Source organism: Sminthopsis crassicaudata, chromosome 4 (assembly GCF_048593235.1).
Source record: "Sminthopsis crassicaudata isolate SCR6 chromosome 4, ASM4859323v1, whole genome shotgun sequence".
Classification (NCBI taxonomy): domain Eukaryota; kingdom Metazoa; phylum Chordata; class Mammalia; order Dasyuromorphia; family Dasyuridae; genus Sminthopsis; species Sminthopsis crassicaudata.
Window position 1 is genome coordinate 313,607,529 of NC_133620.1, and position 16,121 is coordinate 313,623,649.

At 35.2% G+C, this 16,121-nt stretch overlaps 1 protein-coding gene across 8 annotated transcripts in view; it reads left to right on the forward strand.

Annotated features, from left to right (window-relative positions):
* Positions 1-202: 202 nt before the first annotated feature.
* The window catches only part of TNRC6C (trinucleotide repeat containing adaptor 6C), a 218,968-nt gene continuing 203,049 nt past the window's right edge, over positions 203-16,121 (forward strand). For 3 of the 8 annotated variants that reach the window (XM_074260236.1, XM_074260241.1, XM_074260242.1), the window contains exon 1: positions 1,195-1,827. Coding sequence is in view for 1 of the 8 variants with exons in the window: in XM_074260237.1 (XP_074116338.1) it covers positions 299-328 (30 nt within the window). In the remaining 7 variants the exon portion in view is untranslated. Of the gene's footprint in view, positions 329-1,194; positions 1,828-16,121 lie in introns of those variants that run through there. The other 5 variants (XM_074260238.1, XM_074260243.1, XM_074260237.1 and 2 more) reach the window with 4 other exon arrangements.

Consider the following 16,121-nt stretch of genomic DNA (forward strand, 5'->3'; position numbering starts at 1 on the left):
GGTCTGCCCCAAATGCTGTACATAAAAAATGGATAAAATTGTGGGTTTCATGAAGTTATTGTATGCTCTAACTGGAATTAAAAAATAATAAATGTGGTAATTAAATTTAACAAATTAAGTGCCTACTATGTGCAATCAACACTCCACAAACTGAGGGACGTAAAAGTACAAGGCTTTTAAATGTTAGGAAACCTCCGCGAAGGAAGCATCAGCCGCGCATTAGCTCAAGTGCTTGTGCTTACGCAGACCAGGGTATTAGCAGAAGGGGAGTGTGTTTGTGCTGTGGCCAAAAAAATGGATGTCTCTTCGGGGATTGCTTTGCATTGAGGTTAGTTTGGCCCGCGGGCAATGTGTTCCACTGGGAGGCTATGCTTTTAGAAGAGTCCGGACTGAGTTGCAAGTGGAAGGGGGAAAATGTACATGGTGGGGTTTCTAGACAGAGGGCTGGGGGGTAAGGAAATGCCGCCTTTGGTGTCTGTGGATATGCATGCGTGTTCATGTGTGTGTGTGTTATGTTGTTGGGGGAGGGGGCTCATATGTGTGGTATTAGACAAGGGGGGGGAGAGAAGCTGCTGCCGGAGTGGGTGGTGCTTTACTGGGGCTGAAGTATCGTCGTAAAAATATCTTGCGCCAAACCTCAGAGCCCTTCTCCCCTCAAAGCATTTGCTTCGGGGACCAGTCGGATTGATTTTAAATGGAGCTGATGTTGCGATGGGGCCTCCCTTCCTGTCCAATGAGATATCACTCGAACGCGGCGGGGGAGTGGGGGAAAACTGGTAATGGAGGAAAGAGAGGAGGAAACTGCTTGGATGCTCCCCCGCACCAAGGGGAGATGGGGGAGTCAGATGGAGAAGACTCCACCAGACATGCCAAGACTAGAGGGGTGCTATGGTTTAGGGAGGGAAAGGCAGGAGAAGGCGTGGCGTAACGCAGAGAAACCAGTGGTCGAGGTGGGGGATGCGCACTGGGGCCGAACATGGGCAAGACCTAGGATTGGCCAGAACTACTCTTGTATGCAGATACGGTCGGTGTCACGTGCTAGGGACCGGGACTACTTCCTGTTTATGGCCGCAGAGGGGCGGGGAAGGGGGCGCGAGCGCCCCGTCTGGCGGGAGCCGGGGAAAGGAGGAGGGAGGGGGGGCGGCGGCGGTGAGGGGGGCGGTTGTCTGAAGGGAGGAGGAGAAGGAGGAGGAGGAGGTGTTCTTGTCAGTTAGAGCAACAAAATGGCCGCGGTGGCAGCTCCGTACCTCAGCGCGAGGGCCCTGGGAGCGACAGCAGCCGCAGCCGCAGCCGCCCAGCAGCAGTGAGCACTTCTCATTCATTCCATCTCCTGTCCGCTGCCAGAGCTGTCTCCTCGCCTGCAGCGCTCCGCTGGACACCCCCTGGGAGGCCCGCCCGAGCCGTAGGCGGGAGCGGAGCCGGCCCTGCGCTTCAACCCTGGTCCCGCTGCGGAGCAGCTTCGCCTTCGTAGCTGCCGCCGCCGCTCTCCGGCTCGGGCTGGGGCTCGAGCTCCAGGCTCCTCTCTTTGAGGAGGAAGGTGAGTTGAAGCTACTCGAGGACCTGGACCTGCCGGGACCCGCCGCTCCTGCCTCCTTGCTCTCCCTGCCGCCGCCACCGCCGCCTCCTCCTACCCGCCGCCCGGGCCGGACTCCGCGCAGGCGGGAAGCCCTGCCCCTGGCCCCGGCACTTGATTCCGGGGAACTGAGAGGGCAAGGACTCTTTCCGCCGGCTGAGACCCAGCGAAACGCCCGGGCGGCTCCTGACATATTTAAGCCTCCTGTGAAGCCGGAGCCGCGAGCTGCAGTCGCCGCTGGGCCAGGAGCCGAGGTGAGTGCGTCTGGACCCGGGGATGCTCCTCAGACTGGGAGCCCTGCGCATCGCAGGAACCAACCTCGGGAGCTCCAACTTGCTTTTCAAGATACTGAAAATGTCTTTGTTCGACTAAGTTGAGGTGTCGGTGGGAGGTGTACTACTCCAGAAGGTTGCTTTACCCAGAGGATGTAATTCCGCAATTCCATCAGACGCTTGGGGAAAAGGGGGAGGGGGGCTGCTGTAGTCTGTTGTGCTGGCATCGCGGTTCTTTGCCGTTTGGCCAGAAACAAATGATCCCTGTGTGAATTTATTATTATTCACTCGTGTTTGTTTAAATAGCAGTGCTGGGGATAGAAAGCAGACCTTTTGGGAAGACAGATTTTCATTGTTAAAATAATATACATATATTTGATTTTGTTTATGGGCAGTCGTTTGAGTTGAATTTATCTTTTACAAATAAAAGACGCTTAATTTTCTTTTTCTTTACTCTTTTTTTGGGGGGTTGACAGTGGATTTGAGGAAATTTTGTTCCCTTTAAAAAAAAAGTCTCAAATCATAGATTCGTATCAAACATAAAATAAAGGGAAATTTGCTTTTATTCTGTTGTTGCATACGCACTGAGAAATTTTAAACTCAAATTTCGTTTTCTGACGATGGTGATTTAATTGCATATAAATCTCTTTAATCAGGTGAATTTCCTAACGGTGCTGTGGGCATCGAGTGATGTGTCTGAGGAAAAAAATGAGCCATGCAACATCTGTACTGTTTACAGCTAACGTTCCTTGGAGCTTCTCATTTTCACTTGTTTGAGGAGCATTTGTTTTCACTTGTGATTTGTAAATAGGATATTAACTAATTGATCCAGAGCTTTTAAACACTCGTATGTAAACTAGGATTTCCTTGTATATTAAACTGAAGTTTAGAAATTAAGATTTCTTATCCAGTGAATGATTGGAGTAAGGTTTGTTTGTTTTTTTTTTGGGGGGGGGGTTTGATGGGCACCAGTCACATTGTTCTTTAACTGTGGTTCTGTAGTTTGTTGAATTATTTCAAGTCTTTGACAAAATCCCAAGTAAGCCTCCATTTGAATGGTCTACTATTTCCTGACTGAATTGCAAGTTCTGAACTCAAAATGGTGTACAATTGCCTTGCAAGTTAAATGCCTCAAGGAGTTCTCATCAGTTGGTTAGTAATTTTGGCTAATATTGTGTTGGCATAGTTTGGTAACTTAAAATAGAATGGATGGCTATTCCAGTTACCATGCTGATGGTTTTTAAACTTCAGAAAGTAGGCCCTTCCTTAAAGTTATTATTTCAAATATTTAATTTTGGAGCACTAAGAGTAATTAATGTGAATGTGGGAAAAATGTGCACTTTGTTAAGTTTCCTCCTTCTGTCTGGTCCAGGTTGATTGGTCAGTGATTATGTAGATAGTGACCAATATTAGGTACTTGGTTCACTAATAGTTGTACCTACTTCCATGACATCCATCCCCCCTCCCAAGATATCAAAATCAATGATATTCTTTCTTTGTATTGAAGAAGTATCTTACCTTTAGACCAAGATATATCTATCTGATAGGGGATAATATGAAAGACATTTGCACATACAGAGTAAAACTCATTTGAAAAACTAAACACATAATACAAAATAAGAATGTAATTTTTTTTCAGTTTTCAACAGAAAATTATCTCCAAATTGTTCAGATTGTATTTAGTTCACTTAGGAAAATTCTGATTTAAAAATAGTACCCAAGGATTAGAGAACTTCTCAATTGACTTTGATCAGGGCTAATTTTCCTTTTTGTAATTAGAATCCATTTTTCTTTAGAGGATAATTGGGTAAATTTCAAGTTGGGTAACTTGAAATTTGTATAGAATATCTTACCAATAAAGTTAGGTAAAATAATGTTTTATGATCCTTTAAGCTAATTTTTTTTTAATATTTAAGGAGCTAGCTTTTTTTGTTTCAGAAAAAATAATTAAGAGCTAAATTGTATTTCTCAGATTGGATTTTGTTTCTAAATCCCAATTTAAAAATTTTAATCCTCACCATTTCCACATTTTTTAGGTCTAAGCTGTAGATTATTGATTGGTACTACAGTTTTAATGTCAGTGTATAAAATTAAAGAAGCTTGAGGCCAAAATTGTTGGCCAGTTCTATCTAAAAAACATAAGGTATTTCATTTCAATTTGGACATTTTAAATTCTTTTTAAGGTAAAACTTGGGGGTAATGATATGAAATGTTGATTTCAGGTTTTCCAGCTTGCAAGTACAAATTGTTGTAATATTGTATTTGCAAATAGTTTTTCTCAAATGATTGGTGTGACAGGTTATCTTTATCTTTAGTTATCTAGAACAATGAACTAAAAGATTTTACCTTTTTACCTCTACATTTAATTTGGAGGGAATGCAAGATATGTTGCAATTTAAGAGATTGATTTTTTTTTTTTTTTTTAAGCAAGAAATTTGAGGAATAGATGAAACTTTAAATCTATTCCCTCCCCCTTAGCAGCTGGTCTTTCTGAGATAAATTTGTGTTTTTCCAACTGCTGTCATCTGGCCCTTTTCCAAAAAGAAACTGGAAGAGGAGGTCAGGGGTGGGGCAGGGCAGCCTTTTTCTTCAGTAAAGGGAGACTCTGAATTGGAAAGAATTACAAGATAAAACCCTTGCAATACAGAACTGACTGAGAACTTACTATTCAGTATTCTCTGCTTACCCCCTCCTCCTCAAATTAATCAGAAAATGTAATATTTCAAATATAAACTATTGCCACTGTAGTATCTAAAGTGCTGCAAATGATTATTAGATTAAATAAAAAATAAGTACTTAGAGGAAGATTACTTCCCATAATTTACTGTATAAAAGTACTGTACTGTTTGTTATTTAAGGAGTTCCCATCTTCAGATTAAAAAAAAAAAATTTCATAGGCTCTCTTCCTTCCCACCATTATCAAGCATTTCTTGTGTATAGACAATAATCTTATCATTTTGAATGACCTTTGAAAGATTTTGTAAGAAATATGTGGGGTATGTGTTTTTAAATTATTGGTTTTGGGGATCTGGGGTCCCATCTATCACTTCTCTGTGTGATTTTTAGGCAAATTCCTTAACTTTCTGAACTCCAAATTCCTTATTCTGTAAAAAAACAAAAACAAAACCTAAGGCATTGAACTGGATGGCTTCTGAATTCCCTTCTAGACCTAAATTATATATTTAATATACTGTAAGAAAGAAAGTTAGATTTAAAGTAGGTACTTATTCCAAGTAGAAGAATGGCAAATATTTAAGCAAGTATGAACCAAGTAGATATGAGTCTAAGAGAAAGTTTCCTTAATTATAGTAATGGGAAAATCTGTAGTGGGAACTAGAAATAGTATAGAAAACTAACTTGAATGAGTAAATCAAAAATCATTTATTAAGCACTTACTATGTGCAGGGTGCACTATGTAAAAAATTTTGAAGTCTAGAGTTAATCTTCAGGCAAGAGATTAGGATATGGGAGGTAGACTACATGGGCAACAAAATAAGAAGGAACTTTGCAAAATTCCCTTAATAAGCATTTATGAAGCTTGTTATTTGGAGCTGTGCTGGATGTTAGGTATATAAAAAAAGTTTCAACCCTCAAGTAATTTACTTTCTGTCTAGGCAAGATAACATGTATATAAAACTATACATATAAAAATATATACCAAAAAAAAAAAATACAAGATAATTGTTAACAGAAGTATTAGTAGCTAGAGAATCTCAAAAGGTTTCATTTAGAAGGCAGTGCTGAAATTGAGTTTTGAAAGAAACTAGGGATTCTAAAACATGTGCAGGGGAAGGGTAGGGAAAGTGATAAAAACATATAACTTGCAGGTTTATTTGTTTGTTTGTTTTGTTTTTTGTTTTTTGGTTTTTGTTTTAAGTAGAGATAGTACAGAACAGAAATAGGCCAGGATGTTGTTTGATGATTCTTGATTTGGATCTAGCCTACTGTATGAATATCCTATACCACAGGTGCACATTTGGTAAATGCTGTTATTTGGTCTTTTTTGTAATTTTGAGATAATTCAGCAGTTTTGTACCATTTATTGGAGTCTTTTGTGGAGAGACTGGATGATCTAGGCCCAAGTCCCATTTCTGTTTGACTGGTATGTGATCTTAGACAAGTTACTAATCTCTCAGTGTCCCAAGTAATTTCTTAATATATAATATAACTTCAGAGCAAGTACATCAGCATTGGTAGTTTTCTTATTTCAGGGGTCCTTAGCTGAGCTCCATAAATTTGTTTTATCAAATATTTTGAATGCCATTTTAGTATAATTTCTTTTATAATATCTATTTAATTTTGTATGTGAAAAGTATTATTCTGAGAAGGAAGACTTTATCAGACTGTCAAATGGAGACTATGCCACACACAAAAAAAGTTAAAATCTTCTCTTATTAGAAATTCCTTACACCAGTGAAATTACAGATCCAGCTCCCTCTCCTTCCAAAAAAAAAAAAAGCAAATTGTGGTGTCTTAATTAGCATCAGAGTTTGGTAATTTAGTGTTTTGGTAATCTAACTTTTATCCTGTCCATTGATATTTATGGTGTATAGATGTCGTATAATTGAGACTAAACAAATAATTTTATGTACTTTGATTCTTTAGCAAATGATTATAAATAAACCTTGCAAACTTGAGATTTTTTGAGTAAATAGTGTAGTTTTTGCTTTAAGCAAATTTAGTTTTACAAAATCAGACTTTATACAAAAAAAATTAAGGGATAAGAGGATTGTCCTATAAAGGAATTCTCTATAAGATTTAAATCTCTAGCTATCTTAGTGAATTTAGGATTTAATTCACCTTCCAAAAATTCAGTTTGCACCTAGTTTTCAAGATATATCTATTGTGTAAACTTCACTTATAGGGTAATTTTATAGATGAAGTCTTCTTTCTGAAATAATTATGTAACACTATACAGAGAAGTCAATTTGGTGTTAAAACAATGAGGAACACAATTTGTGCATTAGAAATAATTGTCTATTCAGTTTAAAATTATACATTTAAATTATATTTTTTATGAAAATTGCAGTTTTATAAACTGAAATTATGACTAAGTGCTTGCATATTAAATATGGTTTTGGAGAAAAATTCAATGACAATTAGTTGCAAATGAAGAATCTATTGCAGGGATGAAGAACTGTTTATTAAGAATTCATTCCTTTTCAGTAGCCCTCAAAAGACTATAGAGTAGTGTGCAGAGCTAGACAATCTGGGCATCCAGCCATAAAACATTACTGCTGTACCACAGATAGCTGTTCACACTCTCCTGAGCCCTCCATGGTTGTAAACCACAACAGAAGGAATAAGCTTAGAAAGCAGCTTTCACTGTTGTTTAGAACTCAATATTCCAGGGCTCTCTGAGTGATAGCTACATTATGAACACTTAAAAAAAAAAGATATAGCAATGATTATGATGGATGGACACAAATTAAAAATGTATACTTTATATTAAGCTTAAAATTGTTCACTTATAAGAATAATAGTAAATACAGATTGAAGCCTTTCTCTTTGTTTTCTTCTGGTTTTTTTTTTTCCTCATTAGCCATTTGTAAGTCACATAGATGGCTGTATTCATCAGTTTGAAAAAACTCCTCTTTAAAGGGAGTATCTTGTGGTAGCTAACCCACTCATATGTGTCAGGGGAGATTATTTGCCATTTGGATACTCATCTCTAGATAGAGAACTCAAAAAAAATAAAGACTAGGATTACAAATTTCATATACTTTAGAAAACTGAAAATGGAATTGAATACATCATTTTGACAGTGTTTTGCTCTAGATTATAGCACCCTGATGAACATAAAGCTATTTTACCACTCTTGATTTACATCCCTTTAAAATGAAAACTACTAAACATTTTTTTTATTTATTTCATTGCATAAGGGCAAGGATTTGCAGGTATTGGTATTTTCATGAGTTTTATAATGCTATCCTCTCAAATTAAATTAAATTTAAGTAGGGATTGTACAGAATTAGGCCAGGATGTAGTTTGATGATTCTTGATTTGTATCCAGCTTACTGTATGAATACGTATACCACAGGTGCACATTTGGTAAATGCTGTTATTTTGGTCTTTTTTTGTACATAATTCATCAGTTTTGTACCATTTATTGAAGTCTATTGTGGAGAGACTAGATGACCTAGGCCCAATTCCTATTTCTGTATGACTGGTATGTGATCTTAGACAAGTTAGTAACCTCTCAGTGTTCCGGGCAATTAAAAGCTGAATTAAAATTCAGCTTTGATAAAGGTATCTTTTAATGATTTTAAACAAAATTTAAGTTAATCTTTCAAAATTTATTTGTCCAGATTATCCAAACACTTTCCATTCCTTTCTCTACTTAAATTTGGGGCAGTGTATTTTCTTTTACTTAATTTTGTTGGTAATATTTCATTTTCTGTCTAAGAAACCTTGACAACAGCCCCCTTTGCTTGTCTTCTTTGATATTATCCCCGTCTAGTCTTCTACAGGAATTTGCCAGATTTGTTCATCATCTGTCCCTGCTTTTTTTTAACCTTTTATTATCCATTGGTTTTTTTCTTGCTACCTATAGACTTACATAAACACCTTCATCTCTTAACATATATCCAACTATTTTATAATCTTGGCTCCCTTTCACAGCCAAACTCAAAAAAAAAAAAAAAAAAAAAAAAAAAGATGGGAGGAACCACCCACTTTGTACCCTTTTTTCTTTTCTCAAATTCATTCCTCCTGCCACCTGGAGTCTGTTGTTAAGCTCAATGTCTCTCACACACACACACACACACACACACACACACATAATACTTCCCCCCCAGTTACATATAAAAAGTTTTTAACATTTTAAGTTCCAAATTCTCTCCCCACTCCTCCCCCCCAATGAGTAAGTAAGCAATTTGATAGAGTTTACATACATGTGCAATCATACAGAACATATTTCCATGTTAGTCATGCTGTGGAAAAAAAAATAGACCAAAAAAATCCAAGAAAAATAAAGTAAAGAAAAGTTTTGCTTCAATCTGTATTCAGATTCCATCAATTCTTTCTCAGGAGGAGGCATTTTCATCCTAACTCTTAGAATTGTCAGAGAGTCATTGTATTGTTGAGAATAGCTAAACAGTTGATCATCATACAATATTGCTGTTACTATATACAATGTTCTCCTGATTCTGCTCATTTCCCTTTTGCGTCAGTTCATGTAAATCTTGCCAGGTTTTTCTGGGAGCATTTTGCTTGTCATTTATTTATTTTTTTTATTTAATGTTTTTATTTTCCCCAATTACACTTAGAACTATTTTTTACATTTGTTTTTAAAACTTGATTCTCTCCCTTCCTCCCCACCTCACTTCCCATTAAGAAGACACATATGAAGTTATATAAAACATTTCCATTATAGTCATGTCTGTCATTTATTATAGCAAAACAATATTCCATCACAATCATATATATCAACTTGTCCAACCATTCCCCAATAATTGAATATACCCTTAATTTCCGATTCCTTGCCACCATTAAAAGAATTTCTATAAATATTTTTGTAGGTATAAGTTCTGTTACTTTTTTGGTTTTTATCTCTTTAGGATGGAGAGCTAGTAATGGTATTATCAAAGGTATAGCATGGTTTGTATTGGTCAACCTGCCATCTGGGGAAAGGGGGGGTAGGGGAAAGGAAGGGAAAAGTTGAAACAAAAGGTTTTGCAATTGTCAATGCTGGAAAATTACCTATGCATGAAATTTTTGTGAAAATTAATTAAATTAATTAATTTTTAAAAAGGTATAGCATGGTTTTATTGCCCTTTTGATATAGTTCCAAATTGTTGAGAGCATATTCTTGACATTCTTCCTAACCATTTGCCCACATACACCATCTTGAATGCTGCCATGCTTCTTAATCTTGATCCTCCAAATTTTATCTATCTTGTGCCCTGGTCCTGCAGAAACGAATTACTCTGATTTGAAACTCCTACCCTGGAGCTGAGGTAGTTTTTATTGGTAACTGATAGGGATACACTAAAACAAATACATGTGTTTATTCTATGATATCCTATCCAACAATTAAAATTTTCCTTTCATCATCTTTGCCAGTTGATGAATATGAGATAGACAATCAAAGTTATTTTAATTTGTGTTTTCCTTATTATTATTGCTTTGGAGAATTCTTTCCCTATTGATAACTTATTTTTCTTCTTTTGAGAACTGGTTATTTACATCCTCTGCTATCTAGTGGGGAATGGGTCTTGTTCTCATATATAAGTAAATATATGTTATATATATAGATACATATAGATAGATAGATAGATAGATAGATAGATAGATAGATAGATAGATACATACATACATATATATATATATATATATATATATATATATATATATATATATAATGTACATGTATATGTCTATGTATATGTTGTGTGTGTGTGTGAGAGAGGTCTCTGGGCATCCTGGATATTAGATCTTTATTGAAGAAACTTGTGATAAATAACTTTTCCCAATTTACTCTTTGCTTTCTAAACATTTTTCTAAAGCTTTGATTTGTTTGTACAAATTATTTTAATCTTATGTAATCAGAATTGTTCATTTTATCTTCTATGATCCCAATTCCTTGATTGGTCAAAACCACTTCTCCTTATGCATAGTACAATTAGTATTTCTTTTCTAGTTTTTCCATTTTTAAAAATAGTGTGACCATATATATATCTGGATCATGCATCATTTTGGAACTTATGGTGGTATGCATTCTATGAGATAAACTGTTCTAAACCTAGTTTCTGCCAGACTGCTTTCCAGTTTTTCCTGGATTTTTTGTTGAATAGTGAATTTTTTTCCCATGAGTAATTGGTATCTTTGACTTTATCAAATATCATTATACTTGGTTTCTGGGTCTTGTGATCATAATATGTAGCACTAATTGACTCCCACCAATTTTTACCCCAAATTAAATTGTTTGATATCTAGTACTGCTGAGTACTTTTCCTTTCCTCTTATAAAAATTATTACTCCTGAAATTCTTGATTTTTTTTTTTTTTGTGTTCCTCCGTATGAATTTTTTTCTTCCTAGATTTGTGAAGTAATTATTTGGTAGTTTGGTATGAAACTGAGTAAGTAAATTAATTAGATAACATTGTCATTTTTATTGGCATGGCCCAATTATGAGAATTTATTTCAGTCTTTGTTTCTCTAATAGGAACTTTATTGTAGTATACATACATACATATATATATATATATATATATATATATATATATATATATATATACACACACACACATACATATATATATAAAACTCTCTATAATTATTTAGAAGGGAATTTATCTTTTCATATCAAAGTTATTATTTAACTTTAAACTTTAGATTCCCTTAAGTAGGCATTCATATTATCTTCAAAAAATTGTCTCCCCTTATCCCTTCAACTTATTTTTCTTGCAATATTACTGTAGCAGATGTTTCTAAAACTACAGGCAAAAAGTAATGATACTAAAATAAATGATCCTTGTCCAAATCTTTTTATCATTTCTCCATTACATGTAATGTTGGTTTTTGTTTTAAATAGGTGGGATTTTCCTTATTAAGGAAAAATCCATTTAGTCCTTTGCCAATTAGGCAAGTACATCTGATTAACATTTGAGAAGATAGAAACTTATATTACAAAACATCTTCCATTTGGATCTGCACTTTTTTAAAAATTTTATAATTATAACTTTTTTCTTTTTTGACAGTACATATGCATGGGTAAATTTTTACAACATTATCCCTTGCACTCACTTTTGTTCTGAATTTTCCCCTTCTTCCCTCCACCCCCTCCCCTAGATGGCAGGCAGTCCCATACTTGTTAAATATGTTATAGTATTTCCTAGATACAATATATGTGTGCAGAACCGAATTTCTTGTTGCACAGGGAAAATTGGATTCAGAAGGTAAAGATAACCTGGGACAAAAAACAAAAATGCAAACAGTTAATACTCAATTCCCAGTGTTCCTTCTCTGGGTGATTCTGTCCATCATTGATCAATTGGAACTGAATTAGGATTTGCATTTTAAGAAGTAGTTTTTTTAAAAACCAAAGATAAAAATAGACTAAGAATGACATCTTCCAATTGATACATAACAGTGTTTTAAACAAGAGTGTTAACCTTTCAGTTTAAGTGATTTCATTAAAAATATCGATGTATATATTTTTAGTAAAATCAAAAAGTGAGATCTAGTTTTCTTATCCTTTTTATTTTCGGTTTTTGTATGTGTATAAAACTATTAGTTCAGTAGAACATGTGCAAAATTTATGAGTAAATTTATACATATTATGGATATTCTTTTCTCTCTGTCTTTGTCTGTGTGTGTGTGTGTGTGTGTCTCTCTCTCTCTCTCTTTCTCTCACTAATAGGACCATAATCAAAAAAGTTTGTAGATTACTGGTAGGGAATGAACAATGGAAAACTTACATGTTCCGTTCATACAACTTAAGAGATCTGGAAGAAGGCCTCTGCATTTTGATTATATCCCTGTGGCAGATTTACAGGAGGATACCTAGATAAGAGTCACTCACACCTCATGGGCATTCTGGGACTGATTATGATCTCCATTCATGAAAAAAGAACCCAGTTGTAAATACAGATCTACAAAATGGGTTATATATCTTCCCCTCCAATCCCATTCCCTAATAGAATTTAAGCTCCTTGAAGGCACAAACTGTCATTTTTGGTTTTGTTTATATAGTACTTCACACAAACGTTAAAACTATTTTTCATGTCCATACATTTTATACTTAGTTAATAGGGTATTTTTGTCATTCAGCAACATTATTAACTACTTTCTGTGTAAAGAATGAAATATGAAAGAAATTGAAGACTTGTTTCTATTTAGAGAGGGAAAATGATTTTGTACAAACATAAGCAGATACATGGCTACAGATAGAAATAAAGTTCAGAGAGAAAGTAATTATGTTGGGATTGAGGTTGCCATAAAGAAAGTAATGGATATAGGTTGATGAAGGGGATTTAGGAGAACATGCCAAATGGACCAGAATGAACAAAGATTGGTAGAAATGCTGGATTGATGCAGATCATGTTGAAGAATAATATATGGCAAGATTAGAGTGTTTGGAAAAACAACTGATATTGAATCTTAAAGAATAGATTGTTGAATTTAGTTTTCCCTTTGAGTCATAAGGAAATCACTTTGATAAAAATAGTGGTTGAAGATCAATTCTGTTCCTTAGTCTTACTATTAAAACTATAGTTTTAAATCTTATTCTTTTTAGGGGTAAATCTTGGATATTTATGTTATAGGAGCAACATTGATATCCTCAGTTCCAGCTAGTGCTTATTGTTTAGTACAGTTTCAACAATTACATACAGATATACACATAACTTATTTTAAAGTATATGATATTAGGCATCAAAGATATAAAAATGGCAATGGCAAGGCACTTAACAATAGCATAGGGGCAGAACTTGGAGGTACAGGAGTTTAAATTCTAGCTCTGTTTCCAAATACCTGTGTGACCTTGAGGAAGTTACTTGACCTTTCTGAAACCTAGTTTTCTCATCTTTAAAATTGGGATTTGGATTAAAAGTCTCTTCCAGCTGAAGATACTGTGAAAAGTAGTGTTGTCTCTACCTTCAAAAGCTTTTTAGTTGTTTAATAAATGTTTGTTGTATTATTTATTTGAATTATAAGGAACAAAGTATGTATAAAATAATTATGATACAAATTAGAAAATGATTATATATATATATATGTGTGTGTGTGTATATATATATATATATATATATATAATATATATATATATATACATATGTGAAGAGAGAGGGAGAGAAAGAGAGAGAAAGATGACTGAAAAACTGCTATTTTACTTGAAAATTCGGGGAGTCAGAAATTAATTGACTTGCCAAGTCAACTGGCCCCATTTATACAAGCCTAATCATATATGCCCTCTTGTTCCTTAGCTGTTAATACCAGAAGCTGAAAATAACCACCAAGTAGGAAAACTCCTTTATGCTAGACTTAATTTAATTTTAAACAAAAATGTTGAATATAATATATTTATACTAATATATATTTACTAATATAGTATATTTACAAATTATATACATTTATTGTACATATATACATGTACTATGATGTACATATAGAAAAGATAATAAAATTGAAGAATGAAATCAAATAAAATAAATATTAATTGGCTCAAAAAACCCTTCTTGCTCTCACTAAGCAAAATGAATGTGAATGGCTTCATTTTTGAGAGCACTATGTTTAAGTATGATTTTTTTTTTTTTGGAAAATCTTGATTTAATATTTTAATGTGAAGATCTGATTCTAGTTCATCTCTTTTGATACTTGGTTTTGATGTTAAAATAAAAAGGATTTACTAACTGTAATCACTAAAACCTATGAAAAAGTTCCTAAAGGTTTTAAGGATAATTGTGGTGAAAAGGTACCATTTTACTTTCTACCTCGTTGATATTCAGTTTTTCTCCCTAATCCTGAAAAAAACTTGTATCTTAAAAAAAAAAAAAAAAAAAAGTCTTTTGTCCCTTAAGTTTACTTGGTGATTAATATTCTGCCTCTTGCCAGCCATTGCATCGCCTTTCTTTCTCTTTACTTTGTATGTATTTCGAATTTATTTAAATGTGTACTTGTAGTTCGCCCCTATAGATTTTAAGCTTCCTCAGAACAGTGTTGTGATACAGGAGCCACGTACTAGTGGCTGCTGGAGGTCTAACTCAGACCTATAGAATGGATTTCTTCATGTGAGAGGATGATGACGATGATACAAAGAGACTTGAGAGGCAGTTGCGTTCTCTGACCTCTCCTCTTCCCTCCAATTTATTTCATTCCTAATCCACAAGGAACATCTGCAAAGCAGCTCTTTCAAATGTTATGATCCATCACTGTGGAGGCTCTCAGAGAATTGACTTGTCCCTTCACTTAGGCATGGTCCTAAACAGAGCAGGAACTATCTTGCTTCTGTTTGTGTCCCCAGTGTCCAGTGATGACATAGTAGAGCTTAATAAATAAATGCTTGTTGAACCAAATTGAAATTTCTGTTTATTTTTGTAGACTGTTATGATATACCCTTATTCATATATTAGAAAATAAGTGACTATAGATATGTGGGAATGGTCTGTCTCCACTCTTATTGTAAATGATATGTCTGTGAAATTGCATACTTAAACTTCCTGGTCATTTCTGTGCCATGCATGATCTGTACTGCAGTCATACTCATCATTTTTCAAATTTTCCCCTCAGCAGAATCCTAGAATCTGCCCTTGGAATAGTGGACTGTTAAGCCAGCTTTCCTCTTTATCTTTCTGGAGCCAAGTCGCCACATCATTTTGTAATATTCTCTCTAAAATGTAATATTCTTTTGTTGGGGTTTTCTTGGGGTTCTCTAGGATCAGCTTTCGTTTCAGTTCAGTAATCACCACATGAGTAGCCAGGGGTTAAAGTCTAAATCCTTTATTGTCTCCTTCACATGGGGCTGGGCTAGTTTTTCTGGAGGTCTATCTCTCTCTTTGGTTCCGAGAGCTTGAGCTTCCACCTGCCTTCTCTGGCTTCTGAGTGTCCCTGACTGACTCCTGGCTGAGGCTCCTAGCTTATATATTCACTCTTATCAAAGTTGTGAATCTTATAGACCTATAGTAAGTACTAAGTACATGTACTGAATTAGAGAACTATTAAGTATCATGCTAAATTAGATAACTATTATCTCTGTCAATTCCACTGACTTAGTACCTTGTAAGAATCCTTTGTTTCAAGTTCAGAGTTCTGGCCCATAACATCTCCTGCTTTCTATTGTTTTAGAACATAGGTGGTCATGACCTCCCTGACTTCTCAAGGAGGTGAGAAACCCCAAAAAGGAGGTAATCACACCTTCCCTGACTGTTCAAAAAAGGTTTGAAAACACCATAAAAGGAGGTGATCATGACGTCTCAGAAAGGAAGGTGAAAACACCAAAGGAAATGGGAAATCAAATTAGATTAGCAGGTTTTTGAAGGGTTTCACTCTTAAAACAGGTACACATAAATCCACCAGTATGGGAGGTATTATACATAATTATATAAATTACATAAGCACATAGTAACATGATATAGGCTAATAGTGATATAACAAATAACATGAATCAATATAAGGAATCATACATGTGCAGAAGTCCTAGAAATAGTCCAAAAGTAATCTATTGTCCATTACTTCATGTGCCAGGAATCCAATAATTCCTGCAAGTTTTGAAGTCCTGCAATAGTCTCATTTTGTGTTAGGGAATCCAGTGATTCCTGCAGATTTTATTCTTAGAT